This window comes from Ogataea philodendri (assembly GCF_020536065.1).
Source record: "Ogataea philodendri strain CBS6075 chromosome Unknown scaffold1, whole genome shotgun sequence".
NCBI classification, from domain to species: domain Eukaryota; kingdom Fungi; phylum Ascomycota; class Pichiomycetes; order Pichiales; family Pichiaceae; genus Ogataea; species Ogataea philodendri.
The window spans coordinates 644,511-667,703 of record NW_025763889.1 but is presented as its reverse complement, the minus strand read 5'-3'; the positions used below and the strand labels follow the sequence as shown (position 1 = coordinate 667,703).

General features: G+C 44.2%; 16 protein-coding genes across 16 annotated transcripts; 11 read left to right on the top strand and 5 right to left on the bottom strand.

The window, feature by feature from the left end:
* Window positions 1-29: 29 nt before the first annotated feature.
* Window positions 30-8,843, bottom strand: OGAPHI_002261 (uncharacterized protein; the record flags this gene model as incomplete). The annotated part of the gene is made up of 1 exon (XM_046203112.1): window positions 30-8,843. One exon carries the CDS (start codon window positions 8,841-8,843, stop codon window positions 30-32), a length of 8,814 nt encoding a protein of 2,937 aa, XP_046062921.1.
* Window positions 2,089-2,403, top strand: OGAPHI_002264 (uncharacterized protein; the record flags this gene model as incomplete). The annotated part of the gene is made up of 1 exon (XM_046203115.1): window positions 2,089-2,403. The coding sequence occupies one exon, from the start codon at window positions 2,089-2,091 to the stop codon at window positions 2,401-2,403; it is 315 nt and encodes a 104-aa protein (XP_046062924.1).
* On the top strand, window positions 2,476-2,832 carry OGAPHI_002263 (uncharacterized protein; the record flags this gene model as incomplete). Its single annotated transcript, XM_046203114.1, has 1 exon — window positions 2,476-2,832. The coding sequence occupies one exon, from the start codon at window positions 2,476-2,478 to the stop codon at window positions 2,830-2,832; it is 357 nt and encodes a 118-aa protein (XP_046062923.1).
* Window positions 4,429-5,244, top strand: OGAPHI_002262 (uncharacterized protein; the record flags this gene model as incomplete). The annotated part of the gene is made up of 2 exons (XM_046203113.1): window positions 4,429-4,565; window positions 5,013-5,244. 2 exons carry the CDS (start codon window positions 4,429-4,431, stop codon window positions 5,242-5,244), a joined length of 369 nt encoding a protein of 122 aa, XP_046062922.1.
* Window positions 8,844-9,178: 335 nt separating the features above from the next.
* Window positions 9,179-10,510, top strand: OGAPHI_002260 (uncharacterized protein; the record flags this gene model as incomplete). Its single annotated transcript, XM_046203111.1, has 1 exon — window positions 9,179-10,510. One exon carries the CDS (start codon window positions 9,179-9,181, stop codon window positions 10,508-10,510), a length of 1,332 nt encoding a protein of 443 aa, XP_046062920.1.
* Window positions 9,797-11,343, bottom strand: OGAPHI_002259 (uncharacterized protein; the record flags this gene model as incomplete). The annotated part of the gene is made up of 3 exons (XM_046203110.1): window positions 9,797-10,239; window positions 10,567-11,254; window positions 11,326-11,343. The coding sequence occupies 3 exons, from the start codon at window positions 11,341-11,343 to the stop codon at window positions 9,797-9,799; spliced, it is 1,149 nt and encodes a 382-aa protein (XP_046062919.1).
* Window positions 11,344-11,439: 96 nt separating this feature from the next.
* OGAPHI_002258 (uncharacterized protein) lies at window positions 11,440-12,930 on the top strand (the record flags this gene model as incomplete). Its single annotated transcript, XM_046203109.1, has 1 exon — window positions 11,440-12,930. The coding sequence occupies one exon, from the start codon at window positions 11,440-11,442 to the stop codon at window positions 12,928-12,930; it is 1,491 nt and encodes a 496-aa protein (XP_046062918.1).
* A 58-nt stretch (window positions 12,931-12,988) lies between these two features.
* On the top strand, window positions 12,989-14,344 carry OGAPHI_002256 (uncharacterized protein; the record flags this gene model as incomplete). The annotated part of the gene is made up of 1 exon (XM_046203106.1): window positions 12,989-14,344. The coding sequence occupies one exon, from the start codon at window positions 12,989-12,991 to the stop codon at window positions 14,342-14,344; it is 1,356 nt and encodes a 451-aa protein (XP_046062916.1).
* OGAPHI_002257 (uncharacterized protein) lies at window positions 13,108-13,503 on the bottom strand (the record flags this gene model as incomplete). Its single annotated transcript, XM_046203107.1, has 1 exon — window positions 13,108-13,503. The coding sequence occupies one exon, from the start codon at window positions 13,501-13,503 to the stop codon at window positions 13,108-13,110; it is 396 nt and encodes a 131-aa protein (XP_046062917.1).
* Window positions 14,345-14,373: 29 nt separating the features above from the next.
* Window positions 14,374-20,177, bottom strand: OGAPHI_002251 (uncharacterized protein; the record flags this gene model as incomplete). Its single annotated transcript, XM_046203101.1, has 5 exons — window positions 14,374-14,793; window positions 14,908-15,510; window positions 16,060-16,181; window positions 16,523-20,084; window positions 20,160-20,177. 5 exons carry the CDS (start codon window positions 20,175-20,177, stop codon window positions 14,374-14,376), a joined length of 4,725 nt encoding a protein of 1,574 aa, XP_046062911.1.
* OGAPHI_002255 (uncharacterized protein) lies at window positions 14,920-16,461 on the top strand (the record flags this gene model as incomplete). Its single annotated transcript, XM_046203105.1, has 1 exon — window positions 14,920-16,461. One exon carries the CDS (start codon window positions 14,920-14,922, stop codon window positions 16,459-16,461), a length of 1,542 nt encoding a protein of 513 aa, XP_046062915.1.
* On the top strand, window positions 17,368-18,797 carry OGAPHI_002254 (uncharacterized protein; the record flags this gene model as incomplete). The annotated part of the gene is made up of 2 exons (XM_046203104.1): window positions 17,368-17,694; window positions 17,817-18,797. The coding sequence occupies 2 exons, from the start codon at window positions 17,368-17,370 to the stop codon at window positions 18,795-18,797; spliced, it is 1,308 nt and encodes a 435-aa protein (XP_046062914.1).
* OGAPHI_002253 (uncharacterized protein) lies at window positions 19,176-19,451 on the top strand (the record flags this gene model as incomplete). Its single annotated transcript, XM_046203103.1, has 1 exon — window positions 19,176-19,451. The coding sequence occupies one exon, from the start codon at window positions 19,176-19,178 to the stop codon at window positions 19,449-19,451; it is 276 nt and encodes a 91-aa protein (XP_046062913.1).
* On the top strand, window positions 19,815-20,096 carry OGAPHI_002252 (uncharacterized protein; the record flags this gene model as incomplete). Its single annotated transcript, XM_046203102.1, has 1 exon — window positions 19,815-20,096. The coding sequence occupies one exon, from the start codon at window positions 19,815-19,817 to the stop codon at window positions 20,094-20,096; it is 282 nt and encodes a 93-aa protein (XP_046062912.1).
* Window positions 20,178-20,587: 410 nt separating the features above from the next.
* Window positions 20,588-22,930, bottom strand: OGAPHI_002250 (uncharacterized protein; the record flags this gene model as incomplete). The annotated part of the gene is made up of 3 exons (XM_046203100.1): window positions 20,588-20,842; window positions 21,858-22,364; window positions 22,808-22,930. 3 exons carry the CDS (start codon window positions 22,928-22,930, stop codon window positions 20,588-20,590), a joined length of 885 nt encoding a protein of 294 aa, XP_046062910.1.
* Window positions 20,640-23,117, top strand: OGAPHI_002249 (uncharacterized protein; the record flags this gene model as incomplete). The annotated part of the gene is made up of 1 exon (XM_046203099.1): window positions 20,640-23,117. One exon carries the CDS (start codon window positions 20,640-20,642, stop codon window positions 23,115-23,117), a length of 2,478 nt encoding a protein of 825 aa, XP_046062909.1.
* Between the last annotated feature and the right edge of the window lie 76 nt (window positions 23,118-23,193).

Genomic DNA, 23,193 nt, shown 5'->3' with positions numbered 1-23,193 from the left:
AGGGTTAAACATAAATAAATACATGTTTTTCATTTAAGAACGTTAGCATACCTATTTTCAGCCTCTTTGACAATTTTTTGCAAACCAACAATCACAAACTGGTGTGTGAGGTTCGGGAAATTGTTTCTATGCAGTCCAAACCATTCCAATGGAGGTGTAGCGGTACCCAAATCGCGCAGTCTAGGGGTCTCGATATGTGGCTCTTCTAGGGGAACATAGTGGTACTTTTTATCCGACTCGACATCCTTCAGCTTATCTTCCAAATTGACGGCCTCAAAGATAGACTCCTTGTAATTCTCCTCAAGAATATCGTCGGTGTCGAAGTTGTAGCCTGAAGTAAAAATACGCAACGCTGTTAATCTCGTTTTTAAAGTGGTAGCATGAGAATACCACATCTCCCTGATGAAATAAACAGACCCCAATTTCCATCTTAGGTCAACACTGCCTCCAAAAGAACTGCTGAACAGAAATTCAATCAGGTTGGAGTCCGGCTTCTGGAAGACGTCCATAGAAACCTTTAATGACGGGAACACAAATATACCTCCTCCTGACGCAGTGTTTGCCAGTTTCACATACTCATGAATACCAACTTCCTGCAATGATTGTTTAGTTGGCTTGGATTTGAATGTAGACAAGGAAACAGTGACGTTATCCAGACTCATGTCCAGCTTGTTTTCCAAAATGCTCGTTTTGATCTGGACAAAATTAGCACTCGATTTTCCAATCCTAATAGTCAGAGCTTGTGTATCCAGAAGAGTACTCGGGAAGATTTGGATTTGCATCGACCCAATCTTGATATCAAGGTCGGTGTAGAACTCTTCGATCACGTCCAGGAACATCTCCACAGTCTTTATCGCGCTCGAGCTTGAAGTGTCAAGACGTGAAACAGGGAATGGTGCCTCTGATTGAGTAGATGGTAGCGACTTGTTCATCAACTGCGACTGATCAACCAACGCATCATTCAGAGTCTGGTGATAAGAAACTTTGATATCCTGTCTGATTCTCAGTCCGATAGTGTAGATATCAACAAAGTTGGAAGCTGCCAGTGCTGTCATGTAAACATTAAACGTCTCCACAGACGCTTTACCAACCAGCTTGTCTGAATTATTATCGACTCCTTGGTTGTAGATAGAAGCCATGGCCTTGGTGATGTTTCCAATGAAAAAGGTGTGGTAGTCCAGAGAAATTTTGGTTTCCAAAGACTTGAAACCGGCAGAGAGAAGCACCAATGGAATACCGGGCATTCCTTCCTCTTTGGTCCACGAAATTGCAGAAACCATACGGGCATTCTCAACAACAAGAAGACCACCTAATCTTCCCTCAGAAAAAATCTTCAATAATCCAATCTCGAGCCTAAGGTTATGATCTGAATTAGAGTTCTTGGTAGACTTGAGCCAACTCTTGTTGACTTCTATATCAAGTGTACCCAGAGAAAATCCAAGATCAACTTTCAGCTTGAGTTCCCCAACAAGTAGAGTCAGAATCCAAGGAAGGGTGGTTGTGCTAGAAACATCCTTCACACGGGAAGCGATACTCTGGAAAGATAGCTCTTCTTCCCGGTCCTCTTTGGCAGTGACAGACGACTTGTACAACTCTTCCGGAATCCAAATATCACGGAAAATATCAACATCTTGACGTTGTTGAATGTTCAGGTACGCATCAATGCTAGAGACCTCAGCAATGTTGGACATAAGCTTGACTCCTTCTGTTTTGCCAATTGTTCCTGTAAGAATGATGTTATTAGCACCGACAGAACCACTTGTTTCTTTAGAGTAAACGTGCTGTAACTTGGCCTTCAGCTTCTCCACAAGAATAGTGGTACAGATTGTATCTGTATCGGTGATGAAATGCCAATATATTCCGCTGGTAGAAACCGCTGCCTCAACCTTTGCATTGGGGTCACAGCTAAGTGTGAGCTTTTGAGGTTCAACTTTGAGAGACAGATTGAGTTTGAAATGCTCAAACATACGCTCGAAATTAAGCGCGGCCTGCTCACGCTCCAAAACTGAATTTCTGCGTCTTTCGAGCGGTGCCTTTGAAGTCTGTGTCTTCTTTTTCGTCATCTCATTATTCTTAACGAGATCTCGAATGTTATTGACCAGACTCACGATAACAGGAACAGACGATGCATATAGAACGTTATCTGTGCTGGACGTGTGTGCCTGGACAGAGATAACATGTCGTTTCGAAGATTCTGGGACTTTGATGTATTCTGTAGCAATTTGGACGGAAGGTGCTTGCAAGCTGAGAGATGCTGGTTTATGGTTCACCTCAAGATTTGGATCTATAATCATGATAGATGCACCGTTGAAAGTGAATAGACACTCCAGTAATTTCAACTTTGACTGGATAGAAGAGAAGAACGTGGCAGACTCGTCCGTTGGCCGTGGCTGCACAACTTGAGGTGTCTTCAGCAGTTCCAGCTTTTCTTGGACAGTCACGATCGATCTTGCTAGTCGATCAGCAACGGAAAGGATGGTGGTCTGCAGCTTGAAGTCCACTTTATCACCATCTAACTGTGCTCTAATGTCACGACCTTCTTCAGAATTGAATATTCCAAAATTCAGCTCAAATCTTGGGAAAAACGCTCTGTTTTCACTCAAATGCTCATTTCCTTTCGAGAAGAAGGTTGTGGATGTATCTCCATGCGCCGTTGCAAGATACATACTGGAAACGAGGACATTTCCAGATTTGGTCGAGCAAAGAATCTCAGCGTTTTCATATCCAACAATAAATCCTGGGATATTTGAGGAAAAGTCTGACAATTCTCTGTTTGATTTTGGAAGCAACCAGCCAATACACAAGTGTTTGGAAACGACTCTGATCGAATAGACGCTGAGCAAATTCCATAACTCTTCGACATCAACCTCAGGCTTGGATGTTTGTGTCGATGGCTTCTTATAAGCTTTGAATTCTGAGAATATCTCAATCAATTCTTTGGTGAAGTATGGGTCGAGAACGAATCGACAATATTCACTAGTCAGATCAATCTCGTGTAGCTTCTTTTCAGTAGAAATTGACTGCAATCCTTTTAGTTCCAGGTTGAAATCACAGACCACGAATCTCGAAGTTTGAGGACCATGCGAGAAGATACTAAGTTTTGTGGAAGGAACTTTCAAGAATCCTTGGGGTCTGGTTTCGGTATAGTTGAATCCAGATGAAATGAACTTCATTGCAATATGATTCGAATCCACATGAGTTTGGTTTTTATTCAGCAGACATGTAAGGCCAAGGGTATCCAGCGACACACCTATATTGAATTTCAAGATAGGGGGAACAGACGTAACAGGCTCAGAATCGGATCCTTTAAAAATTGAAGATATTTCAGCAAATCTCGTCCTGAAAAGTTCAACAAAACCAACAGAGATACCATAATCAGTCTCAGCAAGCTTGGCAAGATAAATTGCGTTATTCTGGGAACTTGTCAATCTCAATTGATCGGCATGGATTTGTGAGAATATATCGAATCTCCCGGACTTTTCGAGAAGTGTCGTAAATGCCTTCAGCTTTCTAACCATTATTCCCACATATTGCACTTGATGCAATTGAGAAGTAGAGAAAATGCCGGAACTTAACCGCAAAATCGAGAAATTTGATGTTGCTCCACTTTTGGAGGCCGATAAGTCGAGAATCAGATCATACATCTCCATTTTGTACAGGAATGGTGTCAACACTTCCAAGTAAAGGGAGAATTTTGCAATGAGGACATTTGCAGTAATGTTGGATTCAAGATGCTTCAAAAAGTCTGGGCTTGACTGCTCTCTTGCAGAAACCTTTGACGCTTCTTTGACGTGCTGAATTTGCTTGAAATTTGCAATCAAAGGTTCCAAAACCTTAAACTCTTCATCCATAAAAATATCGATAGCTTGCAAATAAGACTCTGAACCCAGTCCGGCAATAAAAGATACATCTGATGTTGAAACGTCAACGAAAACCTGACTTTTTTCGGATGCCGGAGAACTAGCCACCACAAAGGAATTCTCAACACATATAAATTGAAATAACCTGATTTTATCCACGAAGGTTTCTGCAGTGAAAGATTCATTATTGAGCAAGAATGTGAACATGATGTTTGATGGAGTGTTGACACCTGATAGCTCCAAAACTGTATTCGTCCCATGGACATCAATGGCAGATCTTTGAATAGACAAGTGATGTCTAAACTCTTTGATCATCACGTTGGCACTGAAATACTGAGGTTTCGATATTGTTGGTGAACCATTGGTCGTCTTCGTTGAGGAGCTTGGCGTTTTTGATGTGATATTGGTGACAAGATCATTGATGTACGGTATTGAATTGCTAATACGGTCAAGATCCGTTTGGAAAAGTCCGATAGAGAGGTTCACGTTGACACCGTCTTCCACATCAGTACCTGAGATTGTATTTGCAAGCTCGCGCAAGTCATCAGTAAGTTTATTCTGATCAAAAATGAAATCCACATCTTTCAAGACCACAAGTTTGCTGAATGGTTGCATTGTCAAGTTTGTTGTTTTCAATTTGGCAACAACCGAGATGGACTTGGCGTCCTCTGGGATTTCTGTGCTTCCAAAAACGTCTCTCAAAACGTAACTGGTTGAAATGTTACTGAACTCCCACCTTCTCCAATTGAGGAAAACGTCGTAAACTTTTTGGTCAGCATTCGCAGGTGTATCCCATATTCTTTGGTCATACCTTTGCTGAGCATCTTCATGCCAATTATCGGGTAAATTGTACAAGATGTGCCTCAATCTGGTAATGATCTTCCAACTATCTTCCAGTCTAATGTGTTCATCACAAAACTTACTCACATATGAGGGTTTGGTAATACAGGAAGGGTCTTGTCTGATTGAGTAATCAACACCTGCTGAAGAAACCGCATGAACCACATCGATCTTAGCTTGTTTAACGCTCAATTTGGCAGACTCAAAATCTATCTTCGCACTTTCAATTGGAGCCACAAGAGCAGATATGTAATCGGAAATCCAATCAAAGCTCTCGGGATTCACGTTGAAGTTGCACCTTTCCTGTTCAAGGACTATGTTTGTGAATGACTTGCAATCAACAATTTCGGCTTCAAACTTGATCAATTCAAGATCGCACATAGACGTGTCTCCTTTCAGTATACTGACCAGTATCTGGGACAGATCAAGTTCAAATATATCAGGTTCCTCGTCTTGTATTCTTCCTGTGACCACGACTTTGGCAACTCCAACAACAATTCCATTTGGCGATTCTCTGGAGTCGGAAATTTTGAGATTGACTTGAGGAATCAATGCTTTCAAATCGACCTTCTGAGATGGCGAGGAATTCCTCTTCGTCAAGTATGCAATAAAGTCTTTTTGGATCTCGTCCAGAATGTTTGTGACGGAAAACTTATTCTTCTCCACCGCTATGCGACCCAGAACTTGGGCTACCTTTGGAGACACATATCCGTTAAGCTTTCCGAAGGTGCATACTATATTGTCATGTTCAAATCCATCGTCCTCTAGAATTGCTGAGTCCGTCCTATAATTTATGCTCGAATGCAGGTCATTTTGACTGCTTGAAAAGCTTCCTGTTTGTGGTCTATAATGTAGTGACTCCCTCAAACGTTTCGGATACCCCTCTATAAGAACATCCGCTGAGTTGAAGTTCAGTGGAGGGGGAACATCCGGATAATTAATAAACGGTCTCATACTTCCGTATAATTTCAAGTATTCAGAGTCGCGGTAGCTTGGATCAAGCAAGAACGGACACCTGTGGAATGGTGCATCATTCGTCTTCAAATGTTCCTTCTGAGCTGCCTTTCGAGTTGCAAAATCTGGCTTTTTGATGAAATCCGATAGATACAGCGAAGTCTTTAGTTCCAAGACTGTTTCCTTATCCTTTGTGCTCTGAACCATAATATCCTCAATTTTCAAATTGATACGACTGTTGTAGGTATCAGCAGCTTGGTCTGAAATTGTAAGAGACAGGGCCATCAATGTGACGGAAAAGTCGTAGTTTGGACCATTGATTTTCACGAGTATTTCTGGACAACTGAAAAACAAGTTGAGGACATCAAACAGAACTTCTTCAGGAAGACCTAAGGAGTTTTCAAGTTCATTGTAACCGACACCAATAGCCGACAGAGCTCTTAACAAATCGTCTAAAAAGTCTGGTTTAGAATCTAAAACAATACGACCAGGATCGAATTCCCAACGACAGAAATATGTTGGTTCATCTGGAGGTAAGCCAAAGACTCTGTGACCATGGACAGGAAGATGATCGATAAACAAGGAGTAATCAGTTTTCTCATTGTTGACAACTTTGTCGAATATCGATTCTTCGTCAGCATTGTCAACCGCATGAGCATATATCTCTGAAAAATCGGCTTGCAAGTCCATGTAATAGTTGTTGAAACGCAAGTCGATATCCAGCTTTTCAAATTGAAGTGCCACATGAGATTCGCAATCATATATATGGGAAGGAAGAATCAAACATCCATTCTTCACACAGAATGAAAATAATAGGTCTGTTTCGTTCCTCATTTTGACTGCGAATGGATTGAAAATGTCTTCTTTGTTCTTTATAGCAGACTTGTCATTGAAATCTTCCAAAAACTCTGCTAATGTCTGAAATTCAATATCTTCCCCAAAATAGTTGGCTTTCAGAAGAAGCACGTATCTGATGATGAAACCATAGCATTCAAGTGTAGTATCTTCACATGTGCAATTAACGATAATTGTGTCGATTGCATCGATATCAAGGGAATTGAAGAACGTAAACGATCCAGACATTTCATAATTATTTGCACGCCCAACCTCTTTCTTTCTCAAGAAATTGTATCCGGTATGCCATGGAGGGAGATGGACCACCAAGTCAAAAGTCGTATTGAGTTTGTATTCGAAAACAGTTGACTTTTGATAAATAGAGTCCAATGGAATATCAACGTTCAAATCTAACTGCGAACCAGAGAATGAAACAAATATGTTATCGTTGAAATCCAATGGGTGACTGACAATGTTCTTCTCGTTGAGATTCAAAAAGATGTTATAGTTATTCGTTCTCCAATTGATCCGGTATAAGAATGGTCTGAACAATTCATATGGTGTTGGTTCTCCAGAGCTGAAATCTGCAAACATATCTGTGAGTAAGGTTATGTGTTCTCTCAAAATATATATCTCTGCATTGGTAGAGATGTTTTCAAACTTCCAGGTAGTTGCACCATTCCACTGTAGAGGATACCCAATGTCTCCATCAATTGTATGATTCAAAGCGCGAAAGAATATGTTATGGTTAACACTTGATGAAACAGTTGGATTTTGAAGGTCAAGGTGGAACGAGTTGTTCCAGCCGTCTTCTGCGGTTGGGATGTACGATGTGAAACTATTAAATGAGGTGTCTTGATCGGCTTTTAGTTCCAGCCATCCAAAAGGTCTTCTTTCCAGCTGATTCTCCGAATCTTTTGAATCCACATAGAGTATGTCTTTACTTGCTTCTCTGAAAGGGATTCGAACCACCATCTCATCAACGGTTGTGATGTAAGTTTTAAATCCGATATATTGTCTTTTGGATCCTGGTTTTAATTGCTTGAAAGGCTCTGCATCTCTGCAGATACTGGGGAACAGCATCTGCTGAAGGAGAACTCTTTCTTTGTCAGCCCACGGTCCGAAATGAACCACACCACCAGAAACAGAAATATCGATGTTGTTAGCTGGTGGAAGATCTCCATTCCCAATATCAGGACCCTCGAGGTTTGGAAATTGTGAAGGCACATTAGGCGTGGTTCCAAGCATGTCAAAAAAGTAATGAAGATCGACGTACTCTGAGTCGAAAATGTGCGTGTATCTTGCGTAATCGGATTTTGGAAATATCAATGCATCGTCCTGAGGGAGGTCCGACAGGTCATCAGAAGTATCTTGACTAGAAACTTCAAAGCTTTTCGAGGTTCGGTATCTTTCTAATCCATGCCATTCTGCACGAGTTTCTGGTACATCGGTCTCTTTTTGCTTATGAAACTTGAGCTTGAGGTTATCGATGAATTTTTGAATCTTGTGCTTGTTGATTCTATCAAAATCATCGCTTCGTTGACCCAGACTTTGGTAAGAGACATTTGGCTTGAGGAAAAGTTGTAATTGCCATAAACGTAGTTCGTGATCAACACGGTAAAAGTCGAGCTTGGAAGTCGGCTGAAGGAAATCCAAAGTTCCTTCAAACGAAGTGTACGATCCCACAAGCAAAGAAGTGGTGGTTTCGTTTCCAACCACAAATGAGCCTCTCTTAACAAGAATTTTCAATGGTAGAAGTTTGATGATGAAAGGGATCTTTTGCCGCTCTGTCGTAGGATCTTTCTCGTGAACAGTATTATCTTCCGTAGTGTCTTCGCTGCTTTTAGACGGGTTAAAAAGATGCATTTCCGGGGACTTCAAGTCTTCTTCTTGAAGCTTAGTCATTAGATTCTCGTATACGTGCATTCTGTTGTAAACAAAGAGCTCGAGTCCATAAATTTCCATTAAAAAGCGCGATGGTAACGACTCGTTCTTGTTGGGTTTGTCAGTTGTTATGAATCCAGATTGACGCACTGTTGTGAGCCAGTATCTCCAGGTGAGCCATCCTTGGTGGATCAAAATCATTTCGTTTTGCGTTATTATTGTAACATTCTTGAAGAAGAGACGACCTCCCAGGAAAGAGATCTTGTAGGATTGGACCTTTATTCGTACTTTGTATCGTTTCCAGATCAGATATTTAAGTATGAAGGATATAATGGAACCCATTAGTCTGTTGAAATAGAATAGAATTCCGATCGAGCCAATCAGACCAATGATCCATTCAACCATAAAGACCCATTGCAGGTTAACGGCCAGGTTGATCGAGGAAAAGCCAAAATCTGTGGTTGTATCCATGATCAATAGTCCATATCCTTTGTAGTGTTTAGTATTTAAATCAAAATATTTATTTAAGCCTGGTGCGAGGAGTCCATACACGGTGGGGGCTGGCGGGGCAAGAACGTGGATTCAACCAAGTTCGGGACTCAGGCTGGCGGAGGAAGGTGTGATATAATGAGCAAAGACCCTATCTGCTTAGGTATCTTCAAACTACCCAGTATTTCACCGCCTGCTGCTATGCTACAGTCACTTAGTCCTTCGTCAAGATATGTAAGTTTTCCGGGCTCGAAACCAGATTTTATTGAGAATTATATAGTGGCAAAAGAATTCAAACCTTGTGTATATCTTCAAACATGTCCAGGGAAGCCCCATTAAAAGCAGAGAAGGATTTCACAGAGACTTTGGACGAGCAGTTGCCTCAAATTGAGCAATTGTCAAAGTCAGACTACAAGTCTGCTGTCGATAAGTTATTGCTTTTGGAGAAACAAACAAGACAGGCTTCTGATTTGGCTTCTTGCAAAAGAATCATGGTCAATTTGGTTGACCTGTTGGCCTCGAAGAAAGACTGGTCTCTTCTCGACGAGCAGATTCTGCTTCTCTCCAAAAAACAAGGACAACTTAAAGACTCCGTCAGAGTGATGATTCAGCAGGCAATTTCCCATCTCGACGAAATCGAGGATCTGGATACAAAGATTGCAACCATAGAAACCATCAGGACAGTGACAGAAAACAAGATCTTTGTGGAGATTGAAAGAGCCAGAGTGACAAGAATATACAGTGATATCTTGTTGGACAAGAAGAACGATCTGGACAAGGCTTGTGATGTTTTGTGCGAATTACAAGTTGAAACGTACGGTTCGATGGAACTCAGCGAGAAGATAGAGTTCATTTTGAGACAGATGACATTGAGTAACAAAAGAGGTGATTTCCAGTTGTCGAAGGTGTTGTCAAGAAAGATTTTGGTGAGATCACTAGAGAAATTCGCCGACCAAAAACTGGAGTATTACAGACTTATGATCGATATTGCTTTGAGTGAAGACAACTATATTGACTTGGTCAAATACCACTTGGCAATTTATGACATACCTAAGATTAAGGGAGACAAGGTAGAGTCTTTGAAGGCATTGAAGCAGATTGTGTACAACAGCGTTCTCTCGCCATACTCCAATTTGCAAAACGACTTGATCTCTAGAGTGAAGATTGACAAGAATGTTGACAAGTTGCCTGCCGAGAAAGAAATTGTTCAGCTGTTCACCACCGAGGAGCTGATTGACTGGAAGCAATTTGAAGGTCAATTCAGTGAACACTTGTTTGAAAATGAGCTGTTTGACCAGTCCACCGAAAAGGGCAAGCTTCATTACAAAGACCTGCAAAAACGTGTGATAGAGCACAACTTGCGGGTTGTTTCTAAATACTATTCCTCGATCAGATTAGGAAGACTTTGTGAGTTGCTACAACTGGAACAGAAGGATGTCGAGCTAAACATAATCGAGCTTGTGAGTAACGGAGTGATTTACGCAAAGATCAACAGACCCTCGAAAGTTGTCAGTTTCATTAAGGTGAAGAATGAGAACGAGTATTTGAATGAGTGGAGTTCCAACATTGATCAGCTTCTTGGCAGCATCGAGACCATTGAGCATCTTATCAACAAGGAGGAAATGATGTATGCTGCTAAAGTGAAATAAATAATGCGAAATAGATTATGCTTCACGTTGATGGGTTTCTTGTCCCTTTCTTTTACGCGCGCTTTCGACCAGGTTATTCCAGCGTTCCTTGAGTTTAATGATTTGGTTTTCCAAGAGAATGCGGTCTCTTTCCTGAGTAGCCAATTTTTGTTGTAGATCATCTATGGTTGTTTTCAGTTCCTGGTACTGGTCGATATCATTCTGTTGGGGTCCTGTTCCGAGCAGTTTAAGTAGGTCTTTGATGAATTCATGACTTGCCATCAGTTCACTGTAATAAACCAGGTTCAGGTCCGTGAGTGTATCTGTTTTAAGTTTTGCTTCTTCGAGAGTTTGTTGCTTTGAGGATTTCTCTTTGAAGTTGAGCAATTGGAGTTCATGCTCGAGCTGGTTGATCTTTTCCTGGTCTATGAATTTGACTTTATTTGTTTCCATATCGTAATTGAGGTCTTTTGCCATCAGTAGTCTGATTTGGTCTGTTAAAGTGGTATCGGTAACAGAAATGGCTGAACTTTCCTTGATGATTGGGGTTTGGTCGCGCAATTGCTTTGATTCTTTTGATTTCTGTACCAATCTGAGCTGATCTATTCGTTTTTCGATCTGCAATTTCAATGTTTTAAGCGAATTGATGGTGTTGAAATGGTTGATCAACGATTCCTCATTTATTTTATCGATAATATCTTGCAACAAAGCAATTGACGACTCATGACAGCCAATTGCCCTTGTGTAGTCTGCTTTGATTGTAGCCTTTTCTGCGTCATGTTCACTTTCGTAGACCTTTCAAGTTAGCAAAAATAATCGTAATCTCCCCAACTTACCTCAGATAAGCCATACATTTTAATTAAAGACAATATTAATTCCTAGGGGCTGCCAAATAGATATCGGGGAATAGAAATAATACCACTATTTTATAAACACGGCGGGTCTGAAAAATGACCAATGTCGAGCTGATGCGTGAGGAAAACATAACTCTGGACAAGTTTTGGGATATAGCAAATGATCTGTTTTATCACGAAGGTAGTGAGAGTGAGCATCGTTGTTCAGAGGACAGAATAAATATGTTGCTTGTGAATTACATCACATTGGTTTGCGAGCACTGCGAACAACTCACCACTCCCGACAAAGAAGATCAGTTCTACCATGAGATTTCAGACTTTGTGGTCAATCTGGATGATTACCAGCTGAATCTGCAGTTTTGTATACGCAAAATGCTTTCCCTATTGACCTATGGCGTGGATCGCAACAAGTTCAATTTGGAGCTAGAAATTGATCATTTGGACTCTGATGTTCAAGATCAAATCAACATGTCCATCATGACAAACGAAAAACTCATCAAGATCATTGGCTGGATCCTTATAGTGAACTACCAGTCCGAGAAACAGAAAGTGCTGGACATTTTAAAAGAGTTCCATGGGTTTGAGACTCTGGCCGATGTTTTGTCGAACTACGCCCGAATATCCCGCAACACCCACGACAAGGACCCTTACGTGTTCAACTACTCTACGTATCTGGAGCTTTCGTTTGAGCTGTGCAAGAACTACGAGTTTGACACCTCCGAGCTGGCTCATATCAGTACGCAGCTGCTTGAATATCTGTTTCACAGCCTGAAAGTTGCGCCCAAAGACGACGACATCCTCAACTTTCTGAAATTCAAGCTTCTGTTGGTGCTCAACGAACAGTTCATGGTGGCTCATTTCTCGTACATTGCAGAAAACCCAACCCATCAGATGGAGAACCGGTTTTTTGTGAAAATGACCGAGAATAGCCAGCATTTCCAAAACTTCAACGAAGTGCTTATCCTCAACTTTAACAGAGAGGAGGACCCTGTGATTCGGATCCTCATTCTGAAAGTGTTCTACTTGGTGTTCACCACCTCCAATACGTGCAGCAACTTGTATGTCAACGACCTCAGGCTGATTATAGACATTATGATTCGAGAATTGTTTAATTTATCCATTGTCAACGAAGAAGCATTGATCAACACTTATCTGAGAGTGTTATATCCAATGCTACTTTTTTCTAGCATCAAGGACGGAAGGTACAAAAGAGAAAGTTTGTACGAAGTTCTTAAATATTTGACGGCAGCAGAGCAGACCACAGAAACCACCAGACGCCTGGCCGAGCGATGTTTGCTGCTGGACTTCTTTGTGGAGCCGACACCAAGTCCAATAGCCTTGAAGCCATCGTTTCCGCAGACGCTGATCCGCCATGACTCGTCTCAGTCGTCGATTATGAGCGAGTTGGAATCGCCAGACTCGCCTACTCCGCTGCCTTTCGACCGTACTCGCAGCAACTCGTCCAGCTCGTCGTTGGACTCGAAAGGGGTGCGTCGTCGCAAGCCGCCTCCGCCGCCTCCACGCAGATACAACCAACGCAACGGGTCCGAATTGTTGTTGAGTCGTGCCAAGGTTGGAAATAAATAGTGACAAAATATATTTGTGGGGAAAAAGTTTTAATTCTTAACTGTTTGTCTCGTCCAACATGTCTCTTTTCCTACGAAATTGCAGAAAGCGATGGATTCTCCCCAAAAGACCGCTTGTTCGCTTCAACTCGAGACATTTCATACACGAGAAGCCTGATAGCAATCTTCAAAACCAGCATCAATTAAGAACGGCTCTTGAACGGTTTATCAAGAAGGAGGCCTCCAGACCTCTGCCAACGGTTTCTTTGGACGATCTGCTTCGGTTCAGCTTTGTTGCTTCACATAAAGACAAGCCGTTGATGTTGATAGAGAACGCTAACGATACGTTGAGCGACATGTTTGTCTTGGTGACCAAGAGACTATCCGAGTTTATGAAATTGCCGTACATTGTGGTGTTGAACCCCAAGATTGCCGAGATATACAACTCGTATCTGGAAACGTTGAAAGTTCTGTTGGATTTCGTCGCCGAGTGCGATCCAGAGTGTGAGATTGCGGATGACGAGCTGAATTTCAAGATCCAGAATCTGGACCAGAACGACAAGTTTCTTGAGGTTCTGAAGCAAACTATAGACATCCACACAGACAATTTGTCGATTTTGAGCGAGGGGTTTGAGGAAATCTCTGGACTGACGATGATCAACGACACAACATTCTTGAACGAGCATTTGCAGGAGAGAATTCTGATGAGGTTGCTGGCAAACCATCATATACAGCTTTCTGAGCAGCTCAAGAACGTTGGGGGCGAGTTTGAAGGGCTCGACCACATCGGTATAATTGAGCCGAACCTGAACGTTTTGGAGATTCTGGAGCGCTCGTTTGGGTTTGTCAACGATATGGCGTCGTTGAAATACGACGAGAAAATCAGGATGGACGTGCGTACGGTCACCATCAACAGCGACGAGAGTGCCACCGAGTACAACATTGAGAACTTCGAGACTGCGCAGGGCCATCCTGTTCTGCGGTTCCCGTACATTTCTGCGCACATAGAGTACGTCTTGAACGAGATTTTGAAGAACTCCACAAGAGCACATATTGAGAACGAGGTCAGGGTTCCTATAGAGACGTTGATTGTGGTGAACAAGCCGGACGTGACCAAGGAAGGTCCGCAGTTCTACCATTTAGAGATCCGCATCAGCGACCAGGGACTGGGGATCGACCCCGAAGTGGAAAAGAAGCTGTTTGACTACTCGTTCACCACTTTTGACTCCGAGTCTGTGGACGGAGACTCGTACAAGACTTTGAACCACACGGGCGGCAACCAGGCCAACATCATTGCCGGTATGGGATATGGGTTGCCGTTGAGTTTGACGTACAACCGACTGTTCCACGGCGATATCCAGCTCAAGACGGTGCACGGGTTCGGCACCACGGTGTACCTCAAGTGGATTGGAGTAGATGCGAAGAAACTTGTTTAAAGTATATATATACACGAAGATACACGAATCTATAGTGTTTCACCTCTTCTTGGGCTGTACACCACGTCCCGCGACATTGTACCAAGGAACCCAGCGTTGACAGCACGTTTGACGGCTCTGGTCATCAAGACCTGTTTCTTTGGCTTCAGCTGTGTCACGGATCTGTGTTTGATGGTTCCGACGGGAAACAGGTTCTGCGACAGCAATTTTGGGAACAGATAGAAGTCCAGAGGGTTGACCTCTTTGGCGTTGAGCAGCGACTTTGTCAGTCTTGTTTTTCTGAGCTCTGTTTCCTGTTTAGCGGCGAACTTGAGTTTGGCCATCGAGAAGTCGAACGGGTCGTAAGTAGTCTGGCTCTCGAACCCGTTAATGAATCTTGGGTTGATCACCTCCTGTCTTTTGGCCTCGTATTGTGCTTGAATGTTCTTTGGCGACCGCGCGGCCTTGTTCTGGCACCGGGCCACGCAAGACGCAAATCCCCGACGTAAAGAAAGCATGGTGTTGAGTTGAATTTTATTGGATTTTTCAATTTTTTTCGGCTCTGCCTTGAAATATTATTTTACCCGGCTCACTAGATGACGGTTCAGAACATCAACAACGACACCTGCTCCGTTTGCCATTGTGCCGACGATACCGACGCGGGCCTCGCACCGCAGCCCGTGTGGATAGGCTGCGAGGTGTGTGCACGCTGGTTCCACGCCTTGTGCGTGGGATTGAAAAGACACGAGCTCGAGCTGATTGCCGAGTACCACTGCACCGACTGCGCAGCCAAACACGGCGACTCGGTGCTGCGCCGCAAGTCCGGCCGTGCCAAGCGCAAGATCGACTACATCGCGTTCAACGAGGGCCAGCAGCTGCGCGAAATCGATAAACACCCGCATATTGACCGGTTCAAGAGCTTCGATAACGATAGGCCCTTGGATAAGCTGATATACATTGTGCGGCCCGAGGTTGACGGCGACTCCAATGGCCGCATAACGGACGCCACCATCAAGGACATCATTTTCCGCACGCAGATGAAACGGCCGATCCTGATCCCCGCGTGCAATCCCACTGTGACCAACGCAAAGAGCTGCTACGACCTGAGTTTCCGGTTCCCCAAGCTGAGCGTGGACCAGATCGCTGAGCAGGTCGGTCTTGACAAGGAGGTGCCTGTGATGGACGTGCTGACGCAGAATAACTCACCGAACTGGACGCTCCAGAAGTGGAGAGACTACTTCAACCTCAGCTCCCAGGATCGCGACCGAATCCGCAACGTGATCAGTCTGGAGGTGTCACAGTCGCCGCTGGACGCGCAGATCGAGCTGCCCAAGTGTGTGCGCGACATCGACGTTGTCAACAAGATCTTCCACGATTGCAAGGACCAGCTGGCCCAGCACGACATCGAACGGCCCAAAGTCAGCAAATATATTCTCATGTCGGTGAAAGACTCGTTCACCGATTTCCACATCGACTTTGGCGGAACCTCCGTGTACTACACCATTCTACAGGGTAAGAAGCAGTTTCTCATGTTCCCGCCAACCAAGCGCAATCTTGCTGCGTACGAAAAATGGTGTTTGTCCGACGATCAGAACTCTGTGTGGTTTGGCGACCTGGTGCAACCGTTGCGTACCAGAGACAAACTAGACCCGGCGTACATGAACAACGGCATCAAGATCAACATCGACGCAGGCGACCTGCTGATCCTGCCCTCTGGCTGGATCCATTCAGTGTACACTCCATGCGACTCGGTGATTATTGGCGGCAACTTCCTCAACCTGCTCAGTCTGAAAAACCATTTGGAAATCTACAAGATCGAAATCAACACCAAAGTCCCGGACAGATTCAAGTTCCCAAACTTCATCAAGGTGATCTGGCTCATTGGCTGGTTCGTGATGCAAAAAGAAACCGTTTCCGCGTTGGAATTAGAGGCATTGGCAAACCTGCTACCATTCTACAAAAGTTTGCTCTCAGACATCGATAACATCGAATCAGCAGACAAGGCTCACAAACGGATCATCGCTAAAGTGAAAACAGCACTCCCCACCGCAGTCATAGGGAAACCGTCGCTGTTTGTGGAAAAGTTCGAAAATTGGTACGCTCTTCACACCAAAAAACGCAAACATAACGATATGTAACGATATGTAACGATATATGACAAAATTCATTGTACGAAATTAATACATCAAGCCAAAATACGCAGACCGGAAGCAGGAGCCCCAATAATAGTCACCTTGGTGATGGAACAAATCTTTCCCTTCTCACTAGCATGGTACCGCGCACCAGTCAGGGCCTCCGTCACCGAAGGAGAACCTTTATATATCGGCGTAAACGTACCACTGCACACCTCAAAGTCGGCATATGGATCAAAGTCCACCTCAACAGCATCTGTGGAAATCGAGTCGGACTTGGCCTTGATCTTGGTGGCCTGGTCAGCACGAGGTCCAGACGAAACAACAGACAAGAACTCACCGGCAAAGTAAGAAGCCAGAGCATAGTTCTTGTACTTGAACGACTGTGTCATGGCAACCTGCAGAGCGTTCACTCTGTGTGCAGGCTGCAGCTGGGCCTTAGTGAAGTAAGCAGCAAGCTCCAAGTTGCGCTTCGCATCGTCCTGAGGCAACGCTCTTCTGGCCAGCTCGATTGAAAGACCCAAAATGTACTCCTTGCACACACTCAAGATTTCCTTGCACTTCTCCTCATCGTCCTTGTCGTACACCACCAACGTGGCAACAACGTAGATCAGCTCTCTGAAAACAACAATGGCCTCCTCAAGCTTGTTGGCCTTAAACAGCTTGAATCCTTCGTGCAGTCCGGTTTCAAGCTTGTCGAATCCTGGCACAAATGGCAGTGCCTTGGAGCTGCTCTCTTCCTCAGGATCAGCCCGCACATAAGTCTTGAGGGATGGAAGACCGTCAATCGCTGGGAAAGAAACCTTGTTGGCCTGGTACACCTCCAAGAATCTCTTTCTCAAAGGCTCAAAGTTGGCAATACCGAGCTGCTTGTTCAGCATCTGAGCAGCAGGCTCAAACGCTCCTGCAGCAATGTATCCGGCAGCACATCTGGAGTTTCTGACCCAAAGACCCAACTCTCCAGATAGCGCGCCAACCTCTTCAAACTCTTCATCCTCAGCCTCCTCATCGACTTCGACTTCAAGGTCTTCATCGCCAAGGTCCCAACCTTCATCTTCCTCCAATGGCTCGGCATCTTCAAACAGATTCTCGTCTTCAAGGTTGGATGCAAATTTGTCAGCGCTCTTAGGTTGCGCCTGTGGCTCACTTTCGAGAGATAGACCCTCAAAGTTCCCAAGAAGCGCCTCCTCGAAGAACGACAACGAAGCTTTCTCCAAAGGCCATGGGGTGTTGGAAATGGTCTTTGGTTGCTCAACAGCGCTCTGTTGACCAAATTCTGGCATTTGGATGTCTGCTTCGGTCAATCCAGATTCAGACAAGATAGACTCGGCAATATCGTCTAGACCGTTGGTCTTCGCAAGGGCATATGCAAGAGGTGTGAGACCGGTTTCAATGAAAGTGTTGATTCTCTTTTCAATGGAATTCAAGTAAAGAGTGTTCTGGAACAAAGAAGAGAAGTCGCCTCTGTTTTCGGCGATCTGCTCCATCTTGGACAATTTGTCAGTTTCACCGGAAACAAGGTAGATGAAAGACAATTTCTCCAATTTCTTGAGCTGTTGATAGACAAGCTCAACAACAGGAACGTTACCTTGCAGAATTGCCTCCTTACCGAGCTTTTCCCAAATCACGGCATTGTTCAACTTCTTCGCCTCTTCAAGAGCGATGTCCAAGTTGTTGCATTCGATTGCCAACTCAAATCTGGTCTCTGGATCCTCAACGAACTGCAAAGCAATTTCAGGGTACCCCTGTTTCTGCAAGTAGCCAATGATATTTTGACCAACAAGGTTGGATGTCTTGATGATTCTAAGAACCTCGTTGAAGTTCTTGTTGACCAAAGCCTTCTTGAATCTGTACTCAGTTGGGTCAATTGGCACGACTTCAACTTCACTCTTTCTGTTCAGACAGTAACACTGTCTACCAGACACCTTAATGACATAAAGGGTGTTCTCCAAGGTCTTGATTGTTCCGTTGTCGCCGTTCAAAAGGGCATACTTGATGTGGTTCAAAGTGGAGTAGATCAAAACACCGGAATCGTCCCATGCAGCGCTCTTCACTCTGATGGTCTCGTGCATAGACATCAATGTTTCGAGTTTCTTGTTTGCAATGACAATGGTATGCTTAGACAGGAGAGCGACATACTGGGTGTCTGCAGACCAAACAGCATATTTGGCGTTGCTTATTTGAATCTTTGCCAACTCTTTCTTTTGTTGAACGTCGTAATGAACCACCTCATTAGGTTTCATCAACAAGACGGTACCAGGTCCTGCATAGAGGATATCCTTAACAGCGGGATCCAAGTCAATGACCTTGGTAACAGCATTTCTGAGGTCTCTAACTTCTAATTTATGTGTGATCTTGGAGAAGGTGACGAATCTGTTTCTGGCAATGAAACATGAAGCCGTGGCGGATCCTTCACCTCTTGGGCTTGGTTCTAAAGCACCAACGATCTCCTTTGGAAGATCCATGTAAGCGTAAACGCCGTTTTCATTTTCGCCAGCCTGGACCAGCAAAGAACGCTCTGCTGGGTTGTAAGAAATGTTTCTGATTTTAGTCCATGACTTGCTGATTTTGTTGAGAGAAAGCATTGGAAGTGACACTTGCTGCTTGTCAAACTGGTATTGCTGAACTTGACTTTCGTTGTTGATGAAGAAGAGAGTGTTTTGGAAAAGAGTATTGGCTGGTCTTTCTCTATCAAGCTTGAAGACCATCACACCGGAGTCATGACATGCAGCAAACAAGTTCATGTGTGGGTGGGCAATAACAAGCCAGAATCTATCATTTTCTCTCTTGAACTGCTTGACAGGGGTTCTCTTATTCAGATCCCAAGTTCTTATAGTTCTGTCTTCACCAACAGAAATAATGAGGTCTTCGGTTGGGTGGAACAGCACACAAGGGACGTTGTTGGTGTGTCCTCTACAGCTGTCGACTTCCCAAGCTCTAGTTTCACTCATTCTCCAGAGTTTAACGACTCTGTCGTCACCACTGGAGACGATTAAAGGCAGTGTTGGGTGGAACGTGGCCCAGTTGACACCTTTGTCATGACCTTCAAGGACGTATTTGACGACTGCATCTGTGTTACCAAAAATATCCTGTTGAGGAACCTGGTTTCTGGCAAACTGGTCGTCGAAAGAGCGCAAGCCACCTTGAGGTGCCGAGTGCTTCTTTCTCAATCCCGAGATATCCCAAACTCTGACGGTCTGATCCAAAGATGAGGAGACAATCAAATCTTGGGAAGGATGGAACTGAGCAGACATCACATAGTGGTTATGACCGGTTAAGCAAGCGATTTCCTGGCGGTTTTGCCAGTTCCAGATTCTGATGGTTTGATCGTCCGAACACGAAAGGATCCATGGCAAATCATGGTGGAAAAACACGGTTCTGATGTAGTCCAAGTGGCCGTTCAAAGTGAACAGACATTTCCTGGTTTGCAAAGACCAAACCTTGATGGTGTAGTCGTCACCACCAGACACGAAAATCGGTTGCGTTGGATGGAAATCAACAGCTCTGACCGGACCATCGTGCTCTTCAAACCTGTCGATCAAGGTTCCCATCCGGTAATCCCAAAGCTGAATCGTCGAGGAGTGGAGAGCAACCAAGATCCAAGGTCTTTTTGGGTGGAAAGCAATACCCTTTGCCCGTGAAGACTTGGATTCAAACTGGAAGATGTTAGTATACAGTACACGTCAACAAGTCGGATCACTTACCTTAGTGAGCATCTTCATCTTGAAATAAACAGTTGCTTGGAGCTAAGCAGAAACTGGTGCAATTGAGGAAAGTAATCCAAGGGTTTAAATCAATTGGAAGGGTGATGCGTGCTTTGTTTGTCTTGTTGTTCTTTTAGTTTTTTCCAGCGAGAGTTGGAGGAAGGGTTGCTTACCTAAGCGTGATTTTGGTTGGCAGAGCGAGGAAAAAAATAGCCAGTATGTGGTAGCATGGGGCCGCGAATTGTATGATTGGAGCTACGATTTGACTCTGATAACTACAGACTCTGGTTTACAAGATTACGAGAAAGCCATATTTGAATTTAAAAAAGGTTCGAACCAATCTCATGGCCCAAAATAACCAACAAGTTAAACGTGTAGTCTTCCCCTACTAAGAAATCAATCTGGTCGTGCACCCCCTGTAAAATTTTTCATAAAAAATCAGCAACAAGTATAGCAGGATCTATTCTACTAAACAACAGTATGTCGAGGTTTTTTACGACAACATACGATTCAGAGGACTCGTCGGACGAGGAATTGCTCTCCTCGAGTGAGGAGCTTCTTTCATCGTCGGAATCCGAAGCTGGAGACGTTTCTAGCGAAGAAGGTTCTCCAGAAGAAGAGGATGATGAAAGTGACGAGGATTGGGACTCAGGCTCCGGTTTGGATTCTGATTCCGACGACGACTACCAGGCTGGTAAAGTTAGAGGTCCCTCGTATTTCTTGAAGAAAGATTTTAAGAGCGGAGGAGGAGACAGTGACTCAGACAGTGATGGAGAAGAAAAGAGGGTTGTCAAGAGTGCCAAAGAGAAATACTTGGAGGAGATTGCCAACCTTGTTGATCAAATTGAGAACTACTCCATGGTTGAGGACTGGATCAAGATCGTCAGTGAGTTTGATAAGTTAAGCAAATCCGTTCAAAAGTCCGGCCAATTCCAAATCCGTGTTCCGCGTTTATACATCAAGTCGCTTGCAATTCTGGAGGACGCCATTACCTCCTTCCAAGATAAAGACGTCAAGAAGAAGTTGAACTCTTCTGAATCCAAAGCATTAAACGTTGTTAAGCAGAGAGTGAAAAAGGCCATTAAGGACTATCAAAGCGAAATCGATCAATACAGAAAGAACCCTGAAGCTTATGAGAGTGGAGCTTCCGTGGAACCAGAAACACCTGTTCAAACAGAAACCAGCAAGTCGGCTCAAGACTCCGAGGGTGCTGGAATATTCACAATTTTGCGTTCTATCATAGAAACCAGAGGTAAGAAAAATGTGGATCTGAGCGAGCAAATCGGTCAGTTGGAAGAACTCACACAGTTGGCTAAGAAACCATTCCATTTGATATCTGTTTACCTGTTGCTGGTTCCAATCAGATTCGACCTGTACTCCAAGGCTGCGTTTATGCCTCTTGAGCAATGGAGATTTGCTCTAAGAGACATTAATGCATTGATGGACGTTTTGGAGAAGAACCGTAACTACATTGTCAGCGAGACCGCTGCTCCTGTCGACGATATTGAGACCGAGCCAGAGGCCGACGCCAATGGTGTCAGACAGTTGATTGGTTCTATTGCATCGTTAGTTGAAAGACTTGCTGACGAGCTCACCTCGCATTTGTTGGCCATCGACCCTCACTCCACAGAGTACGTTTCCAGATTGAGAGACGAGTCTTCCGTGTACACTCTTTTGGTGAGAGCACAGGTTTACTACGAGTCGATCATTTCTAGAGAGGACTTGGCCACACCAAAGGGCGACCAATTGGCAAGAGTGATCTTGAAGAGATTGGACTACATCTACTTCAAGCCATCCAAGCTCATCATTTTCAGCGAGAACACTGTGTGGAAGAAGTTGGAAGAGTCTTTGGACTCGCCTATCTACTCCAAGTTGACCGAGTCTGGTCCACAGGGAGTCGAATATACCAACGGATTGATCGACGCTCTCTGTCTGGTGCTCTACGAACAGCCAAACTCTGTGTTCAGAAAGAAGGCCGTTCTCTACCACATTTACTACTATGCTTTCAACGATCAATACTTCAAGGCCCGTGACATGTTGCTGCTGTCGCACTTGCAGGCCACCATCCATACTGCCGACCCTCAATTGCAGGTTCTTTTCAATAGATCTCTGGTGCAACTTGGACTGAGTGCTTTCAGATGTGGTTTGATCCAAGAGGCCCAACAGTCTTTGTACGAGATTGCCACCTCTCCAAGACAGAAAGAACTGTTGGGACAAGGAGTGCAGAGATTCCAATTGCAACAATCACAGGTCGACAAACAGAGACTGTTGCCTTTCCACATGCACGTGAACCTGGAGTTGCTTGAATGTGCATTCTACACTGCGTCAATGTTGACGGAGGTGCCATTGATGGCCCAGAACCCAGACTTTGCCAAGAGAAGAGTTGCCGTGTCGAAGTCTTTCAAGAGAGTGTTGGAGTACCACGAGAGACAGATTTTCGACGGACCTCCAGAGTACACCAGAGACTACATCATGCTTGCTGCTAAGGCTCTGCTCAAGTCTGACTGGCAGAAGGCCAGTAAGCTGATCAACTCGATCAAGATCTGGGACCTGTTCAACAACAGCGACAAGATCAAGGCCATGTTGCAGGAGAAGTTGCAGATCGAGGCCTTAAGAACGTACTTGTTCACGAACGAGTCGTTCTTTACCAAACTGTCGATCTCGAACCTGGCCACCATTTTCCAGCTTGAGGAGAGAGTTGTCAAGAGCACGGTTTTGAAGATGATCTCGAATGAGGAGATCACCGCTCTGTACAACCAGCCGGCCAACATCCTGGAGCTTGTCGAGAGCAACAAGCCAAAGGCCTCCAAGCTGCAGGAGCTTGCATTGAACCTGAGCGAGAAGGTGAACCAGATCGTCGAGAGAAACGAGAGATTGAGTCTTGGAGGGTTTCAATATCCATTGGAGAAGAAGCAGAATAGACCAGAACGCGCCAACGGTGTTGCCACTAAGCAGTAACGAAGCATAGTTTTGAGCGAGGCGAGTATCCATAATAAGTACTACATAATAAAATCACTAGTTACTAAAAATGTAT